The sequence below is a fragment of the Dromaius novaehollandiae genome, chromosome 4, assembly GCF_036370855.1.
Source record: "Dromaius novaehollandiae isolate bDroNov1 chromosome 4, bDroNov1.hap1, whole genome shotgun sequence".
NCBI classification, from domain to species: Eukaryota; Metazoa; Chordata; class Aves; order Casuariiformes; family Dromaiidae; genus Dromaius; species Dromaius novaehollandiae.
In genome coordinates this window covers 18408394-18428236 of record NC_088101.1, presented here as the reverse complement: position 1 = coordinate 18428236, position 19843 = coordinate 18408394, and the positions used below count along the sequence as shown (strand labels likewise).

At 39.9% G+C, this 19843-nt stretch overlaps 2 protein-coding genes across 3 annotated transcripts in view; both read left to right on the top strand.

The window, feature by feature from the left end:
* Nucleotides 1-11838, top strand: part of DNAJB14 (DnaJ heat shock protein family (Hsp40) member B14) — a 28936-nt gene extending 17098 nt beyond the window's left edge. For both annotated transcript variants that reach the window (XM_026109039.2, XM_026109044.2), the window contains 6 exons: nucleotides 505-650; nucleotides 2743-2928; nucleotides 3333-3427; nucleotides 4135-4244; nucleotides 5469-5641; nucleotides 8349-11838. In XM_026109039.2, coding sequence (XP_025964824.1) covers nucleotides 505-650; nucleotides 2743-2928; nucleotides 3333-3427; nucleotides 4135-4244; nucleotides 5469-5641; nucleotides 8349-8473 — 835 coding nt within the window. In that variant the 3' untranslated portion in view covers nucleotides 8474-11838. The remainder of the gene's footprint in view (nucleotides 1-504; nucleotides 651-2742; nucleotides 2929-3332; nucleotides 3428-4134; nucleotides 4245-5468; nucleotides 5642-8348) is intronic.
* Nucleotides 11839-14252: 2414 nt separating this feature from the next.
* On the top strand, nucleotides 14253-19332 carry LAMTOR3 (late endosomal/lysosomal adaptor, MAPK and MTOR activator 3). The gene is made up of 7 exons (XM_026109464.2): nucleotides 14253-14376; nucleotides 14464-14512; nucleotides 14785-14819; nucleotides 15634-15692; nucleotides 16610-16743; nucleotides 17834-17897; nucleotides 18479-19332. Exons 2-7 carry the CDS (start codon nucleotides 14504-14506, stop codon nucleotides 18550-18552), a joined length of 375 nt encoding a protein of 124 aa, XP_025965249.1. The 5' UTR covers nucleotides 14253-14376; nucleotides 14464-14503; the 3' UTR covers nucleotides 18553-19332.
* The last annotated feature ends 511 nt before the right edge of the window (nucleotides 19333-19843 follow it).

The following is a 19843-nucleotide window of genomic DNA, read 5'->3' as shown; positions in this document are numbered from 1 at the left end:
CCTTATTTCCCTGCAAAGGGAATGCTGGAATGGTATTATTACTTGACTTTTGTTTGGAGGAACGGAAGTATTGTTTGTGTGTTTGTTTTTTAGCACGCACATCAAAGTGCATTTGCTGTTGACAGTTGAAACAGAACTTTCTAACTGCTTGCTTTGCAAAGTCAATTTGAAATCTTCATTTTGTGTAGTATTAGCAGCAATATTTATGTAATTGGGAATGAGTAATTGCAAATTGAAACCTTTATCACAACTGCTGTGGTTCTACAGTACAAGTGAAAGTAAAATAAATGTAACTAATAAGTAATGTTTGAGAACAGTAGTTTATGTACTCAATATTGAGTTTATTATGAAAGAATGCTCTTTCTCATTTATTTCTAGAGTGAATTTATTTGTATATTTTCTATTGAAAGTAAGCAATCAGTACAATGTATTACTTCTTTTGCAGCTGTGTTCCAACACACTACTTTTACATCTTTTGGGTTACAATTTTTTTTTTTTTTGCAGTATAAAGAAATGTAAAAATTATTATGAAGTCCTTGGAGTGTCAAAGGATGCTGGTGAAGAAGACCTAAAGAAGGCTTATCGAAAACTTGCTTTGAAATTCCACCCAGACAAAAACCATGCACCTGGAGCAACAGAAGCTTTTAAAAGTAAAATATCATCTTTCTTAAACTTTATGATCAAACTATGGCAGAATAAAAGGAATTCATCTGCATTGGTCGGTTGTCTTTTTATAAAATTGACAAGGTAGTGTTTTGTAATTAATATTAAACTGACGTTTTTGGTTCTGAACTAGATGTGTAGTATTACAGTACGTAGACAGAAAACTTAGCAGAGGACTCTTGCTGACTGAAAAGAACTACAATAAAAGTAGCATTTTTCTTATATTTAAATTATTTTCATTTTTTTATGGCTGAGTAAATTTATCACTTTAGTCTGGCTTTTAAAGGTGCCTGATGAGTTTCTTACATCCTACCTGAGAAAAGCAGTTTCATAATAATATCTGAAGAAAACATTATTTCTTTTAAGGAATGGTGACATTAGAGAACAGGATTGAGTTTGGTCTTAGGCAAGGGTACCTACTTAGATCCTGGGGTAAGGTAGTACTACTCATCTATTGTATTAAGCAGTCTTGCTTGAGGTTATTTTTAGATTTAAAAAGTATATGCAAATAAAATCACATTTAATCTCTTGAAATCTTTTCCTCAACTTCATCAAACATCTTTCAAACATTTGAGCAGTCTTTCTTTTTTGTTCTTTATTTAAAGAAAACTATTTTTTAATCAGATCTGTTTTGAATTAGTATCAACTAGTCAGAAACAAGTAACAAACAAATAGTCAAAAAGGGTTGCTTTTAATTATGGACCATACTGTGACAGTATGGTTTCTTTACTTCATTTCCTATCCCCAGATTAATGTCTCTCTAAATTCTTAATTGTTGAAAAAAACCCTAAATTTTTAGTACCAATTCTACCCTTGTGCTGAGTAACAGTAACTTTGTAACAATATTTGGTGTCATTAGTGTATAACGTGCTCCCAGCTGTAAGTTACCAAGCTTCATTTCTTTGGTATTTTTTCCCCACTTAAAGGAACTACTAATGATAATTTCTAAGGTCAACTTAAAAGCCCATAGCTAAGACTCCATTAACTTTTCTCAGTTAGATAATGTTGAAAACATGAATTGTGCAGAGCTACTGTCTTACTTGTCGGTGATGAGGTTTTAGTACTGCACCTTTCACCAACTTTTGATGGCCGATGGCTTTTCGGCACTGAAAAACGTAATTCCTGTGACTTGTGTTGATTGGCTGCAAAAGAGAAGCCTTTTGTTGGAGGGGCAAGGAGGAGAGGAAGGAAGAAAAGCAGAAGGGCTCTAATGAAGATATGACTGAGTGAAGTTTATTTATTGAGTGTCAACAAAAAATTTCCTTAAGTCTGCAAGAGCTATGTGTCTGTGCACAGCAGTTAGGGTGAAAGCACTTTTGAGTCTCGTAAAATCGGCAGAACTTGTGGTCTTTTCACACTGATTCTCTCCATGCTCACCTATCCGAGTTTTCCTCTTGCTGCTTTCAAAATCAAATAAATTAGTTCATGATAAAATGGCATTAATGTACTGGGGCAAGCATCCAGGCCAGGCACTCCAAATGTTAAGGTTATTTCAACAACCTTAGGAACATGTCATTTGACAGGTGAACAGGAACATTCCTGTCATGCACACGTTGTATTCTTTATGTTATGTCGTGCAAAACTTTGTTGTTAATGTACTGTAAAATATCTAAGCAGCATGTATGAAAATACATCCAAACAGTTAAAAGCAATCAACCTGGCACATTAGAAGTTACCACCTTTTAAATAAAACCAAAGAAAACCTGTTAACTGGCTGTGGTAATTTCAACCCTGGGCTGCAGTTACCTCCTTCCTAAGTGTTCATTGTAATGCTTGATTCTTTTCTGTAACTGTGGTAATTCCACTGGTGAAGGTGTTCCCCTAGAAGGAGGAACAAAACTGTCCTGCCTTCTTCACCTGGTTCAAGAAAATAAAAGCTTTTGAATGGAATTGGTGGGAAACTTGGTGGAAACTATGCTAAGATGAGTAGAGATGTTTCTGGACCCTGTTGTGCTATAGCTGATTTGTAACCTGAAGGACATCAATCTCTGCCTATTTTTGACTTTGAAATTGCAGTTTTCATGCTGAAATAGCTCTTATCTTTCATTTATGGGAGCTGTCTTCTATTCCTTGCTTCAGAAATTGGAAATGCGTATGCTGTGCTGAGTAATCCAGAAAAACGAAAACAGTATGACCTTACAGGCAGTGAAGAGCAAGCATGCAGTCACCCTAGCAACGGTCGATTCAACTTCCATAGAGGTTGTGAGGCAGATATTACTCCAGAAGATCTATTCAACATGTTTTTTGGAGGGGCATTTCCAACAGGTATTTGTATACATCAGCATACTCACCAATATGCAATGGTATTGATTAGAGGGGCATTAAATGTTGTGCCATTCTAAAACAATTAAATTACTCCAAAACACACACCCCCAACTCTTTAGGTTACATCAGAGTTTATTTTTCTCCTAAGTATTGCTAAATCCCAAAAATGTGAATTCCCTTCTTTGGAGTTATCCTGCAGTACATGAAATAAATCAATTGCTTTTAGAGCTTAAAATATTTATTTCAAAAGACTTTGAAATTGTAAGACATCTTGAAGTTGAGTTATGTTAAGTGTCATTATGCAATAATGTTAAATACTCTATGTTGTTGCCCCTATATTGGCTTCTAGATTTTTTCCCTTTGTTGTATTTTACATGCTTTAAATATGGATATTTTTTCCTTAGGTAGTGTACATTCATTTTCTAATGGTCGCGCTGGCTACAGTCATCCCAATCAGCACCGTCAGAGTGGACATGAAAGGGAAGAAGAAAGGGGTGATGTATGTTTAAGTGCCATTGACTTTAAACTGTGGATTGTGAAATTTGCTGGTAGTTGTTTTCAGGGATGTGATCGTAAGGGAGTTCTGTGCTCTAGAGGAGAATTTGCGCTTGCCAGTGTCATGCTTTAAAACTTTGGCAGGTGGTAGTCTCAGGGAGCTGGTAAATAGACATGCAAATTTAAGAAGATAATAGTACATTTTTGCAAGTGTGTTGTATGTTGCTAACAAGCTAGTGACTGGTACTACTAGTCTAACTATGCCACTAATCCTGGTCAGTAATCCTTGTCTGCGTTTAAAACTTGATTTGGGTTGAGGTAGGGCTTGTATTTAAGGCTCAATAGCTAGTCCTAGATAGGAATTATGTGTAGTCCTGCTTAATTACATATCACTGTATAGATGAGACCAAATAATGGAATACTGCATAAGTGAAACCAGTGATTTATTTGGTAATTGTTTGTGTTAACCAATGAACTCTTGTAGCTTCAGCACATTTTGAATATTGTGTATACATTAGAAAGCTAAGATAATATCACAGATAATATCAACAAACCTGCAGCTTTGCAGGTTATAGTAGTGTTTGTAGCTACAGTTTTCCTAGCAGCTTTTGATGCTTAAGCATAAAATCACGGTTAGGATTAAATCTTGTCAAATTTGCCTGCTTATTTGATTCTATTTTATGAAATATCTGAATCTGTTTTGTTCCTTAGGGAGGCTTCTCTATGTTCATTCAGCTGATGCCTATTATTGTGTTGATCCTTGTTTCCTTATTGAGCCAGTTGATGGTATCTAACCCTCCTTACGCCTTATACCCAAGACCGTAAGTAATGCTAAATTACATTAGCTTAAAACAGGGTAAGAAGTTATAATCCCTTGCCATCAGAAGCATTTTAGAGAGTCCTCCATTAGTCAGACCTTGATTTTCCACAGTGAGGGAAGGAAGAAAAAGTATAGATGAAGCAGAAATGGAGCAAAACAAAACTTGCAAGTTAGATACTAAGAACATACTGTGAGAATGTAGTGGAGAAAAGAGGTCAGCAGTAACTGGCACTTAGGAGAGCTTCTAATACGAGGCAGTGCATCTATGAAATGTAGCATGTTGCAAAAGTGTCTATCTCTAGCATGTTTAATCAGTCCTGAACCCCGTTAAGGCTTATTAGTATTTTAGGAGTCATCTGTGCTTGTAGCAAGCAAAGTGCTTGAAGGCAACTTCCTCATCCTTACTTAAGTTTTGAACTAGGTAAAGACTACAGAAATTATCTGTTCTTTCGTTCATTCTAGATGATGATAAAATAGTTTCTCTCTGCTGCCTTGCAGACGATTCTGATAGTGAAACCATCTGTTTTAAACAGAAGGATATATAAATCTTTTTTCCTTGAGAGAAATAAATAACATATTAAATAAAGTATCAAGCATTCTGCCAGCTAACAGGCATCCCACTTGCCACTTGTTTTAAAGATTCTCAGTTCCTTGTAGAGCTCACAGCTCCACGGCAGAAGGGCTTCTTTCTCCTTTCTTGTTTTTCAGTGTTCTTTAATTCCGGAGTGCGATGTTGTTTCCATCTGCAGCTAAGCTGTTATGATGCTTACAGACACTTCTTTGCCAAAATGTTTGTGCACAATCTTTGATTTTTAATCCTCGGAATGCCAGCAGGAAGATGGATTTGTCAGGGGTTGCAGAAAATATTTTAGAGCAGAGATGCCTGTACTAGGTTGCTACAGCGTAGTGATCTATTTTTCTTTCTGTTGGGTTTGAATGTAATTTTCTATTATCAAAATTTATATGTGGCTGAAGAGCTCTAAAATAGTGTCTTACTGAAGTTGATTTTTTGGGATTATGGGTGAAAACAGCAGAAGTTTAGTGTTCATGTAAATGTAGTAATTTTCTTTTCCAGTAAAATATACAGCCATTCATATCATTACTTGTCTTGAAGTAGCAAGTTCAGTGACATGCTGTTGTTCTTCTGTAATAATATTTTTAAAAAATGTATTTGTGATGTTAAAAAAAAAAAAAATCTATTCTCTTTCTCTCTCCTTTCCTGCAGAAGTACAGGGCAGACCATTAAAATGCAGACAGAAAACTTGGCTGTTGTTTACTATGTCAACAAAGACTTTAAAAATGAATATAAAGGAGTGTCATTACAGAAAGTGGAAAAGAGTGTGGAAGAGGATTATGTGTCCAACATTCGTAATAACTGTTGGAAGGAGAGGCAACAAAGTAAGTTTGGTTTTACGTGTAATTACGTGAAAGCATGCATTACTATAAAAAGATTGTCTTAGGCTTGAATCAAGTGCCTAGTGTGAAGTTCCCTACTGTTTCTCACTTCTCAGGTTGTCACAGCTAGTGTCACTTAACTTCCCTGTCTTTTACTCAGTGCCCTAATAACCATTTGCAAATAGTCAGGATTTTTAACCTGTTGTTCTATTTTCTGTTGCCATTTCTCAGAAAATTAATGATTACAGTGAATTTATAATGGGGGAAAAAATTCTCTAAGTAAAGGATGAAAGCTGAGAATTCTGATTTCTTTCACATTATTTTATCATGGCAATATCTCATTATTGTTTTGTATTCATTACTATTGTGTACCTTTCCTATGAGCCAGCTTTTGCTTCTTTCTCCAGAATGTTATTCCTCGTAGTCAAGGCAAGGGTCGTAGGTGTTTTTATGAAAATAAAGAAATAAAACCAAAGCACACATAGATGTTTTCAGAGAAGGAAAAAATAACTGCTTTGGATCACAATACAAACAAACACTACTGTTCCAGGCAACCAAGGAAACCCAACATGTCATGTAAAACATCATAGGAGATAGAACCTAGAATTCAGTGTTCAAGCGCAGAATTTGCTTTAACAGAGAGAATAGTGAATGGCATCAGACATTAGCCTGCTGTGCTCTGTGAGAGCAGCACTGCTAAAATGGCACCAGTGTTAAGATCAGAAAGCATGCTGGTAAACTCAGTAATATCTTACTGGAGAAATAACTCTTTCATGAAGTGTTAGTAAAGTTGTCACTGACAAGAAGCAGAGAGAATGCTGCTGCTCCCTGAATGAAGTTGTGTGTTCCTGCCTAACTGCCAAACATTTCACCTGCAATGGCCCCTGAGCTTCTCCCCATTGCAAGAGACAGCCAAACATCACAGCTGGTCAAATACCTGTTCAGGAGTGCACATGTTCATTACAGCTGGCCTCTCTGTATACAAATGCAAACTGTATGGCCCATGCAGAGCAGGCCCAAGGCTTCCTGGAGGCATTACACTCCTTACTCGGGTATACGCACTGCGTGTGCTCAAGTAAAATCTCTGCAGATTTACAGATTGCCCGCAGGAAAGAAAAGCTGTGGGCTGGTAATGCAGACTGTCCCAGCGGGCCACGTATATGCAAGAGAAACAGCTGTGCTTTGGAGAAAAATTTTGAGATTATCATCTGGACTACTAGATTTGATCAGAATAACTTTTCCCATATTTTGCAAATACGGGAAATCATGAGAGACTGTTTGGATCTAACTCAAAAGCAAATATTAAGAACTGTTGTGTATTTGCAACTAAATTGTTCTTTGATAATCTTGAAATGTTGGAATATGGCCACATTCCAAGAAATGAATACCTAATTTTTCGTCTACGGGTGGTTTCTAGTTAAAGGATTGATAGTCTCAAATGGAAATAAAATACCTAAATGTAATGAAGTGGCTCACAAAAATATGAGAGGTGGTTGTTATCAAAAAATTTAACACATAAGAGATAAACCAGCAGGTTGTTATCAAAAAATTTAACACATAAGAGATAAACCAGCACAATAAAAAGAGGACATATTCTCTGTGAATTTTTTCAGCAGAGTGTAGATCAGGAAGCATGATGTACTTTTTGTCACTTAGTTATTACACTTAGATTTACTGGCACATTAGATTTGTGTTTCATGTAATAGATACTATCTAAGTATCTTTGGAAAGGTAGATATGTAGTTGATATGCAATTCCCACGTAGGGAAGGAAAGAGGGGGAAAAATCTCATTCTTCAGCATTTATTCTTGACAGGTTTACTTTGATAAGCACTAGAAGAGTCCTGGACAATGCAGAGGCCCACCCTGCAGTATGTAAATATTTAATGGGAAAAAATTGACGGCTGGAGAAACATCTCACACTAGCGTAAAGGAAAAAATAACCTGATGGTTGTGACTGTCATTTTGTTTGCTCTTTGCAATTTATCAAGCTGTGAAAACTACCCAGACTGATTTTGAAAAAGCAGTCCATAGTAGAGTTTCCCTATATTTTATGGATTTAAAACATCTGTTGTGTTTTAGATCTGTTTGACAGTTAAAATCTTCTTTCCAGTGTTGATTGACGTTTAAAAACACTTTGCTAATCCATTTCAAGATGAAGGGCTGAAAAAGATCGTATAAAATTAAAATACTCAACACTGTCAAGCTAGTGACAAGCCAGTGAACGCCACTGTAATACAGAGAGCTCTTCTGTTAACACCCCTGAATACTGGCAGTGTGAAGCAGCATGAATGAAGTAATGGGCTTAACATTTAGAGTGGTTTTGGGGCACAGACAAGACATTAGAGCTGTCTGTAATATGCAGGATCACTGACTGTGGCATACGTACGTTTGTGTTGTTTAATGATACCTGACAGAGAAGTAGTTTCTTCAGTCAGGGACTGCTGTGTGAAATATGAGGGTCCTGGAAGGCTGTTACCACTTCCGCTGCTCAACAAGATGAAATGCTGGTGAAGACCCAGTGAAGGGAAGCCTGTGACAGTGATATTCAGGGGGCAGAAGGGAGAAAGGTTGAGGATTAAGCCTGAGGTGGTTTGGACAGCTCCGAGAGGGAATATATCGTGTGTGGAGTATTCCATTCTTAACCTCAAAAATCTTTTCTCTCTCTCTCTCTCTCTCTCTCTCTCTCTCTTTTTTTTTTTTAATTAAAGAAACAGACTTAATTTATGCAGCAAAAGTGTATCGAGATGACCGCCTGCGAAAGAAAGCAGACTCCATGTCTATGGACAACTGCAAAGAACTAGAACGACTGACCAGCCTCTATCGAGGAGGATGAACTAGAATTATACATGTGCATCCTTACGTATGCGGTTATCTCTCTTGCAAATTAAGAAGAGATTTAGTTTCATCATGAATGCTGGAAAAGAGGGGTGGATGTAAAACTCTACTGTGTAGCTGTTTCCAGAAACCTTATGCTGAATTATAATTTAATGGCTTCTTTACCTACTGTGAAATATAGGTACCTTACTTGTTTAGATATTTTACTTCAAAGCTTCTGTGAATTTCTTGAGCAGAGAGAATAGCTCAGAAAGGATGCTATACTTGTAGAGATTTAGTCATAGTGGTTCTCCTCTAACATATTTGCCATGTAAATATCTGTGGAAAGAACACTTCGTGTATATACGAGTTAAATGACTTTCTATTTAAAATCTCAGAAATTTAGTTCCATACAACATTTTGTCTCACTGATGGAATAAATAGTATGATTACATCACTCCTATTCAGATGTCAAGTGTGTGGAGTTGAAACAGAATTTTTAATATTTTATCTCTAACTCTATGTAAAATCTTCTAGGTTTACCAGCTTAGAGGAACTTGCTATTTTTAAATATAATGACGTATATTCCTAAATATGTGTTGGGGTATATTGATCTGGTGTAGAGTAGCAGTTAGCTGTTGTAGTTTTTTAGCGTTTCTAAGCAATGCTAAGAAAACTAAGAACTACAGTAATCTCTTCTCAAAGTAAATATTTGCAAATGCTGTACAGATCGTTATAAGCATTGCTTTTAGTACCCGCAAGAGTTTACACTAATAGGACCATAACAGGCATCCACAGCTTCCTTAATTTTCACTGAAAAGGTAGGGGAAAACATGCAATAGGAAATCTAGAGTTTAAAAAAAAAAAAAGCAATTTAATATATTTTTTCCTGGGAGACTTAATTTTCTTACTGTTTTTTTTATTTCAAGCTGGGTCCTAACACTGATTCCTCAATGGGCACCACAAGCGGAGCAGGGAGACATTGCTGAGGACAAGCTATGTGCCTTTCAACACTTTTGCCAACTATTTAAATGCTTTGCTAGTTTGCAGTATACTTCTGTGGTCAGAGCCATATTACTTGTCCCAGGACAGGAACTAAAGGAACAAATAGGTAGAGTATGCATTTCTTTGGACCCGAATGTTGCTGGATTGACTTCCTAGAGATGAGTAAGCGTACTGTTCGGCTCTTACGTACAATATCATGTAACTCAGTGGCCTGTACGGGGAGACTATATGTAGCCACACCTGCTAATGCAAATGAAGAGGTGTTTTGAAGCAGCTAGGTACAATGTACTAAAAGTTTCTATAGAAAGTGAGCTGAAAACTTTTTTAGGTTCAGTAGCTGTTGTTTCTACTTTTTAACAGTGCTATGTAGCAGAATGTTTTCTTGTATTTGAGAACGCCAGATGGCTCATAATAAGAGCAGGATTTTTTGTCAGAGAAAACTGTTGTCTTAAACAATGCTATCAGTTCACATGGAGCTGAATTCTGCTCCTAAACTGGAAATTTAAATACTTGACTAAATTCCTTTCAATTCCTTCTGATCGAGACTTGTAGTTTGAGAAGAGGATTTGACTCTAGAAATATATTAAATGCTACTGCTCTGAGTGACCCAGAAGTCAGTTTGCATATGTACCTTTTCTAAACTGTCTTACAGGAAATGCCCTGTATTGAATAAGTTGTTGTAACATGAGAGAGACTAGCTGCAGAGTTTTAACAGAGCATCTAAAGCAGCATTCAAAGTAGATGTGAAGGGCTGAGGTACAAAGCAGAACTAAAAGCTGCTGAAAGAAAGAAGGGGTTGCTGTACTGGATGTCCTTGCTAAGATTATAGGGTGAGTGGGAGGAAGTGATGAAAGACGCTCAAATGTTTGAAGTTTACAATATAAATTTATGGAGAAAATGTGATTCCCCAAATTTTGCAACTGTCTGGAATGTATTGTAAATATAGTAATGAAAACAAACTATCAGAGTACATATTGATACTCCTGTGTGTTCTTAATAGAAAAAAAATGTTTCAAAGGCTTTAACAAGTACTCAGGCCTTTTGATTCACAAATGGTCTGAGCTTGCAGGTGATCTTTTAGTTAACAGAGGAAAGTGGATGTATTACACATTTGTCAAATACTGGAACAGTGAAGTCAGAGTTAAGAGATGGTCTTAGCAAAGCTGCTTATAATAATCCGATGGGTTATGTCTGCCTTGCATTTACTTCTGCTTCATCTGAGGAGGTGGTAAATGAACTGCTGCTGAGCAGCATTTCGCTGGTTAGATCGCTATCAGTATCTCAGCAAACTGGAATAAGGCAATGTCTGTGTTGTGTGGTGACATAGACGTCCCAGTAGGTTAAGAGTGAGACATGGGCTGTTACATTTCTTTGGATTGTAATAACTCTTTTAAAAGAAGAAACAGCTAGTATGTTTAGACTGGTGGAAAGACGCTACTTTGCATTTAACAGATTGAATAGTCGCAGAGTTTGAAATGTGCAGTAGCGTGTGGAATGCAGAAGGATGTTCTTATATCCTGTAGCATAAATATTAACCTGCTTTAAATATGGCCTGCAAGCATTCTGTTAATGTTTCAAGTGGGTGTTTCTCTCGTCTGGTTGTTACTTTTTTCTTGAGTCTGAAATTTTTTTCTTCAGAAATGTTATCATCTCCCCAGGTTTTGCTGAAGGAATCGGCTGGAAAATTCAGAGTGAATTTTTTTATGAGGAAGATGCTAATTGAAGAGGGTGGAGTACTCTAATCTTTTCAGATGAGCTTTCTCCAAAAGGTTAAGTACTCGTACAGTTAAGATATTGGAAAGAAAAGGGAAAAATGAAACTGTGATTTTGAACAGTCTGACTTAAAGAACCCTCAGCTTTTCCAGCTGCTTAGAATTAACTCCTTATTCTTTGGTTTAGTCATGACCTCTGTGTCTGATCTAGAATTAAAGATAGGACAAACAAGGGTTCTTGATTTCTCCTTTAAAAGAGCAAGTAGGAAAGTCTTTCAAAAAGTAAAAAATTTTGGCATGCCACTCTGACATACCATAATGAAAAAAGGGAGGTGATTTGCATCTGCTGAAATAAAACATCGATATCTGTTCTATTTATGGAGCAGCCTGAGTGAGTCATGAGCAAGTTCAGTGTTCACATCTGATGAACATTTGCCTGCAAGTTCTCTACCTGTTTAGGGAAAACAAGATTAAATTTGAATTATTGACTTTTTTTTAAAACAGTTTCAATTCTTTTATAAGTTTCCAAGCAATGCACAAATGTATAGTCACTAAAATATAACGGATGCTTTTAAATAGGCAGGAGAAGCAACTGTAAATTATGGACATTTTTAATACACTGTTGTAATGAATGCTATAAAAGGATTAAAGTGGTTGGGCAAAAATACATTTTTTAAGGTTGTTTGCTCCATAAATTTCATTCATCTCCTGAGTCATCATTATCCTTTCTTTGTGTAGATCTTTCAAACACAGCAGAAGAAAGCAAAATATGATGGTAAAACCAAATGCTTTGTTGGAGGAAAGCCAGTCAAGATACAAATTCCTGAAACTGTAATTTAAAAGAGGTGCTCGCTTCCCAGTTGTCTAGATCTGGTCAATAGACTGCAGACAGTTTTGCCAGAGGCAGCTTGGTCACGATGGTTAATGATGGCTGGCAGTCGGGAGCCCTGGTGCTGTATTGCCATTTTACTATGAATTTACTTGCAAGCATCACTCACCTCTGGGCATTGTTTTCCCCACGTTCCTTTGTAAACCACAGCAGGGAGCCTGGACAAAAGGTACCACATAACAAATGTAAAACATTAGCAGTGGTGCCATATTTGAAGTGTGATCTAGCTATTTTTCAGAGCAAACAGTACAAATGTAATAAATATGGAAAAGAAATATGCCATTATAAGCCCTCCTCCCCATATGTCTGTTTTCTGGGATAATCGAGACTTCCCAGTCTGGCAAGAATTAAGCCTGAACATCAGATTCCTCAGGATTTTTAGAAGTCATGTTAAGATACAATGTTTAGTTATGATGTTACAATTCTTGGTGCAGAATATATTTCTCCCTTCAGGGCTGAGTTTGCAAGCATAGACTCTGTGTATACATAGGCTGTCACTGGAACTGGAGACAAGATGCCTGTCAACTTTAAAAGGCAGGAGTCATCTCATAGATGCTCCTGCATAGCTTTCAGTCAGTACTCAGTGTGACAGAGAAGGAAGTAGAATCAATCATTTAGGATGATGCTGGCAAATCTGAACAACTCAGTTGCATTTTTAAACATTTTTAGTGTATAGTAAGGAATATTTTAACAAATGAGTGAACCAAGGTTTTTGCATGTAACATTTTCAAAATGCTACCAGAAGCTCACATATGAGAATTTTATGGGGAGCTCTTTAGGTGTTACTCCAGTATGACTAAGTCCCTTACCAAATTGCCATGTCTTGTATTTAGAAAGAGGCATAGATTCTCAATATTCAGAGAGATCTGCCCTTTTTTACTGAGCTTTTTCTCTGTGACTTGCAAAATTGACTTGCATCTGGTTATTCTGGGGGTTTTTTAGCCCTCACAAGACCTGTATGTTCAGAAACATTAGCAAGTTTCAGCTGTACATCTTTTTTTTATTATTCTGAAGCTCCAGAATTGGTATCCATCCAGGATATCAGCAGTGCTCAATATGTAGCAGCTGGCTTTGAGAGAAGGAGCACTGTTACTTGCCGAGCACTGTTTGAAATTCACCGCTATGGTCTTAGATTCTGGTACAACAGGAGTTTCAACACAGATGCACAGTTACCATTTTTATATAGTGCGCGTCTAGTGGATGAATCTTGCTTCCTCACCGTAGTTTGTTAAGTTATCAGTCTGCAGGTGCGTGGCTAGAGGGACTAGGTCCAAAAGTATGGGTATGTTTACAGAACATGAGCATCACCAGAAAAGTAAAACTAGGTGTAACTATGCTAAGCAGAAATGGACATTTCATTTTTTGTTCCTTAAATGCAGGGGGGAAATTCTCCAAAACTGTGCTGTTTCCCCCGATCTTCCTAGAAGATGAGCTGTGGTGCTTAGTGAAAAAAAACAGAAGCTTAGTGGAAAAACAGAACTCTTGGTTTTGCTCTGTGTTGACCATGAGAAAAGAAACATCTGATTCCTAGGGAAATAGCTAAACTTGGAGGGGAAAAGCCCGAGGGTCTTTGGGGATCGCAATGCAGGTTACAGCCACATGGGGTCACAGAAAAGCACCGGATTCCTTCCCTTCCTCTGATTAAATCCGCTAGTGTTGCAGAAATGCTTTTTCTGCCCAGATGGTGAAATAGGTAAATCAACCGAGCAGCCGTGGGAAGAAAAGCTGCTAGAGCAAAATAAAAAAGAAAGTCCTTAAAGTTTTTGTGCTGGTCTGGTTGGTGGTAATCTTGCAGTAACCTCTTAGGTGAATTTTGTATCCTTACAGAGAAACTTTTGAGATTTCAGACTCCCTTCTCAGTTTTATCGTCACTATTAACAATAGGAATTTATTCCAACGTGTCTGATTTCTTCTAAGCATGTTTTTTAAAAAAATCCTTATATTAAGGATTATGCAAAGTGTGGGTTTTTTTAAAGGCTTTCTGCAGGTGTAATTTCCCTGGTCAGTATACTCGGGACTCGCGAGTGCGGTTTTAACCGCCTTGTCTGGTGTGCAACATGCCTGGTGTGGTACGGCACTGACCGCAAAACAAGTTACTGCCGGTATCAGAAGCCGCCCGCGCTCTCTCGTCCCTCCGCCGCCGCGCTTGGCCCCGCCGGCGCGCCTTAGCCGCGCCGTGGCCGCGCATGCTCGGCAGCTGCCAGCGGGACGAATCTGGCGCTGCCTCGGCGGGGAAGCGCTTCCGGGGTTGCGGCGGCCGCGCCGTCACGTGAGAGCGGCTTAAAGGGGAAGTGTCGGCGGCGGCCGCGCAAGCAGGTGAGGGCCCCGCTCCCTTCCCCTCTCCCCCGCCAATCCCCCGGGGCCGCCACTGCCGCCGGTGACCGTTTGTGCGTTGTCCCGCAGGGCCGCGGAGGTGGCAGCAGCGCCGGGAGGCCCCCCAGCCATGGCCGACGTGAGTGCGGGCCGCAGCCGGGTGCGGCGGCGGCGGCGGTGGGGGGGGGGTGGTGGTGGTGGTGGTGGTGGTGAGCGTTGCCGCTGGGGCGGCGGTTGGGCGCGCGAGCAGCCGTTAACGGCCGCCGCCCCGCCCGCGGGGGGGTTGCCGAGGCGCGCGCCGCGGGGGCCGGTGAGGGGGGAGGGGAGCAGCCGTTTGAGGGGAGCGGCCGCGGCAGTTTCCTGCGTGCGGTTCGCCGTGACAAGCGGCCTGACGCCCGTGTCTCCCTTCAGGACCTGAAGAGGTTTCTCTACAAGAAGCTGCCGAGGTAACGTGGGCGCCGCGCTCGGGCCTGTCGCAAACGCTGCGTGTTTGCTCAATTCCCGTGGGGGCCGGTGCAGGTAGCGCAGCGCGGCGGCGCTCGGAGGTGTCCCCGCTGCGCCGGTGTGAGTCGCTTTTTAACCGCGGCAGAGGCGGGCTGTTGCCGCGAGAAAGCTGCGAGTTGCCGAGCCCGTCCGCTGATAAAGGGACGTGGCTAACCTGGAGGTTAGTGCACCTCTCTGTGGTGCAAACGGGCTGGAAGCACCGCAAAGCGAAACCGGCTCAGCCTTGTGCTTGCGCCTTTGAAAGGGAGCTAAGTGTGCTTCGAGGCTTCTCAAGGAGAAGTGGGAAAAAACACCCCACTCCTGGTGATTCAGTTTCCAAGTCCTTGATAACTCAGTTTCTGCTAATTGCGAGCTATTAATATCACCGAACAGCTGCAGTCAGAGATTACGGGTAAATACAGTGGAAAAAAAAAAACTAGCACTTCATTACTATGTATGGTATCTAAAGTCTCTTGCTTGACTAAGGAAACTGTTACAGTAACATTCCTCTTTCGGAAGCTAAAATTTCCACACCACTTTCAGTATTTTCATTTTATATTCCTCATTTAGCTTCTTTCAAGAGACCATGGTTATTAAACAGTATGTATTTTAAAAGTCTCTTCCAGTTAAGTAATACTTTCATGATAGGCAGAGCTTACTGCAGCAATTTTTTCCATATTACTTTCTTCCCTTTCTTGCATGTTTGTGCAGAAAAAAAAGCTCTTTGCTGCTAATAATTCCTCATTTTAAATGGTGTATTTTCTTCATTTTCTGCAGTGTTGAAGGTCTTCATGCTATTGTAGTATCAGACAGAGATGGTGTGCCTGTTATCAAAGGTAAACTTCAGCTTCTTGCTGTGCACTGCAAAGGGACTGTTGATTGAAGAGCGGTGTGGTGGGGGAGTCTTCCTGAAGAACAGCAGACTCTTTTATGTTTACATATGATATCTGTGAATATCAGAGGCTGAAGCTTTACATTAGACTTTTCCCTTAAGTTTAATAGTCAACTGTGTACTTCTTTGATCTTTTCATCCATCTGTGTATATGCGATGTTCCTGATATTGTAGTCCACAGGAATTGGCCTCTTTTGCATCACCAGTGAAAATGGTTGGAATGATATAAGATGTTTGTATTTTCTAATCACTTTCAAGTTGTTATAGGGTGCTAGGAGAGAGCTTAGTGGTGTTTTGTTAGCACAATGACTTGACTGATCTGTACCTAGAAAAACTTGCATCCAACTTCTATCCGTTTTATGTGACTCGGTTTGCTTTTTTTGGCACTGTCATTTGTATTGTTTCTCTGCAGTCCTTGTTTAAGATGTTTGTACATTGTAGGTAGAATAGTTTAAGAATGCAAAGATTCAGGTACCTGCAGATGTTTGTGTCCCAAAGTACTTATATGCCTAGTAGATTTTGCACATCTTCACCTGCTTTCATGCAAATGAATGCTTGTCAGTGTGGGATGCTGAACCAAAGCGGCATTAACACAGACTGCGCACCACAAAAGAAAAGGCTGTTTCTTAGAAATGTGAGGAAGGATGCGGATGTAATCACCACAGGTCACTTACTGAGTGTTGACCTATGTACTGCTTTTGAAGGTTGTCCCATAGCAGTTAGTTGTTGCAGAGGTTTTGGGGAACAAATAATGCATCTTGTACACCACACCTACATTTGGGACAGCACTAAGCTACATGACAATTTGTGATGCAGTCCGAGATACTATGCAAAAATGAGAATGTTCATGTTTTATTCCAGTTGCCAATGATAATGCTCCAGAACATGCACTTAGACCTGGCTTTCTGTCTACCTTTGCCCTTGCAACAGATCAGGGCAGTAAACTAGGACTTTCGAAAAACAAAAGTATCATCTGTTACTACAATACATACCAGGTGAGGAGCAGCGTTGCTTGTTCTTACTGACCAGAGCAATTCCTGCCTTGAGAAAGGGGAGGGAGGGTTGTTCAAGCTGTGCTAGATAGGCTATATAGGCTGCTGTTAAAGTATTTATATACATTTTATTTCTGGCGTCACTTAAAGCTGGCTAAGCTAAACACTTGCAATATTTGTCGAGCTTCTCTATTTCTCAAGCCTGAGACGGTTTGCTTGTTGAAACTGGTGAGTTTTCCTGAGCAGACAGTAACCAGCAATTTGCTGCAGGTGCTGTTGAAATGGCCTTCAGAACTTGTTATGATGGGTTAATGTTCTTTTCTATAAACAAATACTTGCATGTTTATGATCAGAGACACCTATAAAAACTTAAAATAAGCACATCCAGCTTACTTCACAGTTAATCTTGCTGTAAATATAACTTCAAGAGAAGAAAGTTTTGAAATACCATTCACAATTTTTACAAACTGGATATTATATTTGTGTCATCCAGTAAGTTTCTGCTCCTTCTGAAGTCCTAGTGGTCTTGCAAGCTTTTTAGTATGACTGCGGTAAACTGGTCAGCTGTTTAGGCTGCACTACACAATTTTTTTGCAAATGAAATGGTTGAATGAATTAGTTTACACACAGGAATATATTGCTTTGATTCTCTTGACACTACTAATATATTGTTGTGCTTATGATTTGAGCCACCCAGTTAAGGAAAGAAGAAATAGTGCTGTACACTCAGGAGCATGTTAAAGCAATAAACCTGTCTGCCCTCTTGACATCCATAGAGAGTGTGGTCTCCATAGAGTGCTCTGCAGCTTTTGCAGTTGAGTTGATTTCAAGTAGATAACTCTGCAGAAAATGAGAGGGAAGGAAATGCCAGGCTTTCCAAGAACAGCTTACTGTACTATGGTACAAGCTCTGTTAGTGTTTTTAGCTATGAATCTTAAGAAATAGATATGTTTAAAAGCCAGTTCTACGGTTCTTACTCCTACTTGCCCTTTGCATTGTGGAGGCTACTTGTTTCAGAAAGAATTTATGTAGCAAAGCTCTGATGTACGAGGTATCTTGGCTATTCCCTGAATGTTGTTATTTTTCCTTGCAGGTGGTCCAGTTCAATCGTTTGCCTTTGGTAGTAAGTTTCATTGCTAGCAGCAATGCCAATACCGGTATGTCTTCAGATGTGTTTTAAATATTATGGCATTTTAAGCACCAGATGTTTGAATAATTGAAGATAAATTACCTGAATTTAGTTGAAGGCATATTAACTTTGCTCCTGCTATGATTTTTGTCAGAAAGAGTGTTGTGAGGGGCCAAAAGGAAATGTGTGGGTAAAAATTCCTAAAGATTCTTGATGACTTGCTGAAAATGCTACTCTCAGTTAGAAAGTAGCTTGTGTCTCCTGTGTTTGACTTCATCCTTGCTTATGTGAGAGAATTCACTGCACTGGCAATGATTGTTGGGAATCAGCAAGGCGCTAATGGAGGAGGTTTGCAGCGTGGGGGACAGCTGTGTTGCAGTGGATCCGCTCCTGCCGGTGCCTTGGGCCGCACTTCGGAGCGGGCACCAGCCCCGCAGGGTGCTGCCGGGATCGGTTGCCGTGTGCCTCTCCCGTGGGGAGCGAGGGGAGTGAGATGTCCTGTGTGTTGTGAGACCCTTCCTGCGGCTTCCAAGGGGAGGGAGCTGCGGGTTTTGGAGGGAGGCTTTTCCGGTGGGGCATCTGACAAGATATTCTGTCATCTTTTTCCAGGGCTGATTGTAAGTTTAGAGAAGGAGCTCACGCCCCTGTTTGAAGAATTGAGGCAGGTTGTTGAAGTTTCCTAACCTGACGGCATAGCCAAAGTGCAGCATCTCTGCAGCCCGGTGGCAGAAAGATTCAATAATCCTCAGTTGAGTAACACACCTCAGAAGAAATACCACATCTCCCTAGTATACTAAGTAAAAATAAATTGTACATAGTACTGAATCTGAAATGATCTACTAGTGTGTTGTAGATGGATGTTATTTTAGGCCGCATTTCTTGTATCGTGCAGTGCTGGAGAGACCACCAAAATAGCTCCCATGGAGTTTAGCTCAGCCAGCTGAGCCATATCAGCATGATACTGTGGGTTCAAATGAGCAACCGGCAGATCCTTAGCTGTACAGGGAAATAGGCATACGGCAGGACTTATCCTCTGACTAGCTACCACTACCTACTGGAAAACAGGTTTAATTGGTTACAAAATGTTATCAAAGATGTGGTTGAAAAAGAATATCGTGAAAGCAAGTTTGCTAGCAGTGACGTTATCAGTACAATCAGTAAATACTCCATATTTCTCAGATTGGTGATGCTTTGGAGAATGAATTCTGTTAATCTGGATGTCATCTGCATCCTGCTTCTCTACAAGAGCTGTTCCTACAAAAGCTTTTGCTTCAGGGGTTTTCCTAGTGCCCAGAGAGAAGTGCTCCGTCTTTCACTTCATGGGTTTTTGTGTAATATAGGTGTGACGTTCTTATGTTTCATACTCTTTGTGTGGGTTCATTACTGGTGACACTCTCAGCTCATTTACCCTTGATTTTCCTAAGTAAATAAATCTAAATAAAATATAGTATTTTTAAATGACAGAGCCTGGTCCATGTTTCTATCGTGCCATAACATTCTGTAACACATCAGACTTTCTGTGCAGAGCACAGGTGTTGATTGCTTGTACAAAACCTGGGAGTTTACAGGCTAAGAACTAACCAGCATGTCTCTTGGTTGGATCTTACAGGTGGATAGCAAAGCTGTGTCGATGTCCAGGTGCAGAAGTTAATATTTGACTGACTTTCTATTTGTGAGATCACTGGGGATCAATCTCATGTCCTTGGCCCCCCTCGCTCCCCCAAATCCCTTCATGATGACTCTAGTGTAGATTTTTTTCAGCTCTGAAACGAAGTCCCCCTGGTCTGAGAGCGTGCTGTGAGAAGACCTCTGCTTCCAGCTGGGAAGGGTGGCACTGCGGCCCCCCCTCACTCGTACCTCGCCCACCTTTGGGATGAAGGGGCTGGGGGAGGTGGCTGCGTTTGGGCTCTGCTGGAGAGGAGGGCTGTGAATTCTTGGCTTAAAAGCTCTTGCTGAGACTAACTCATCAGTCAA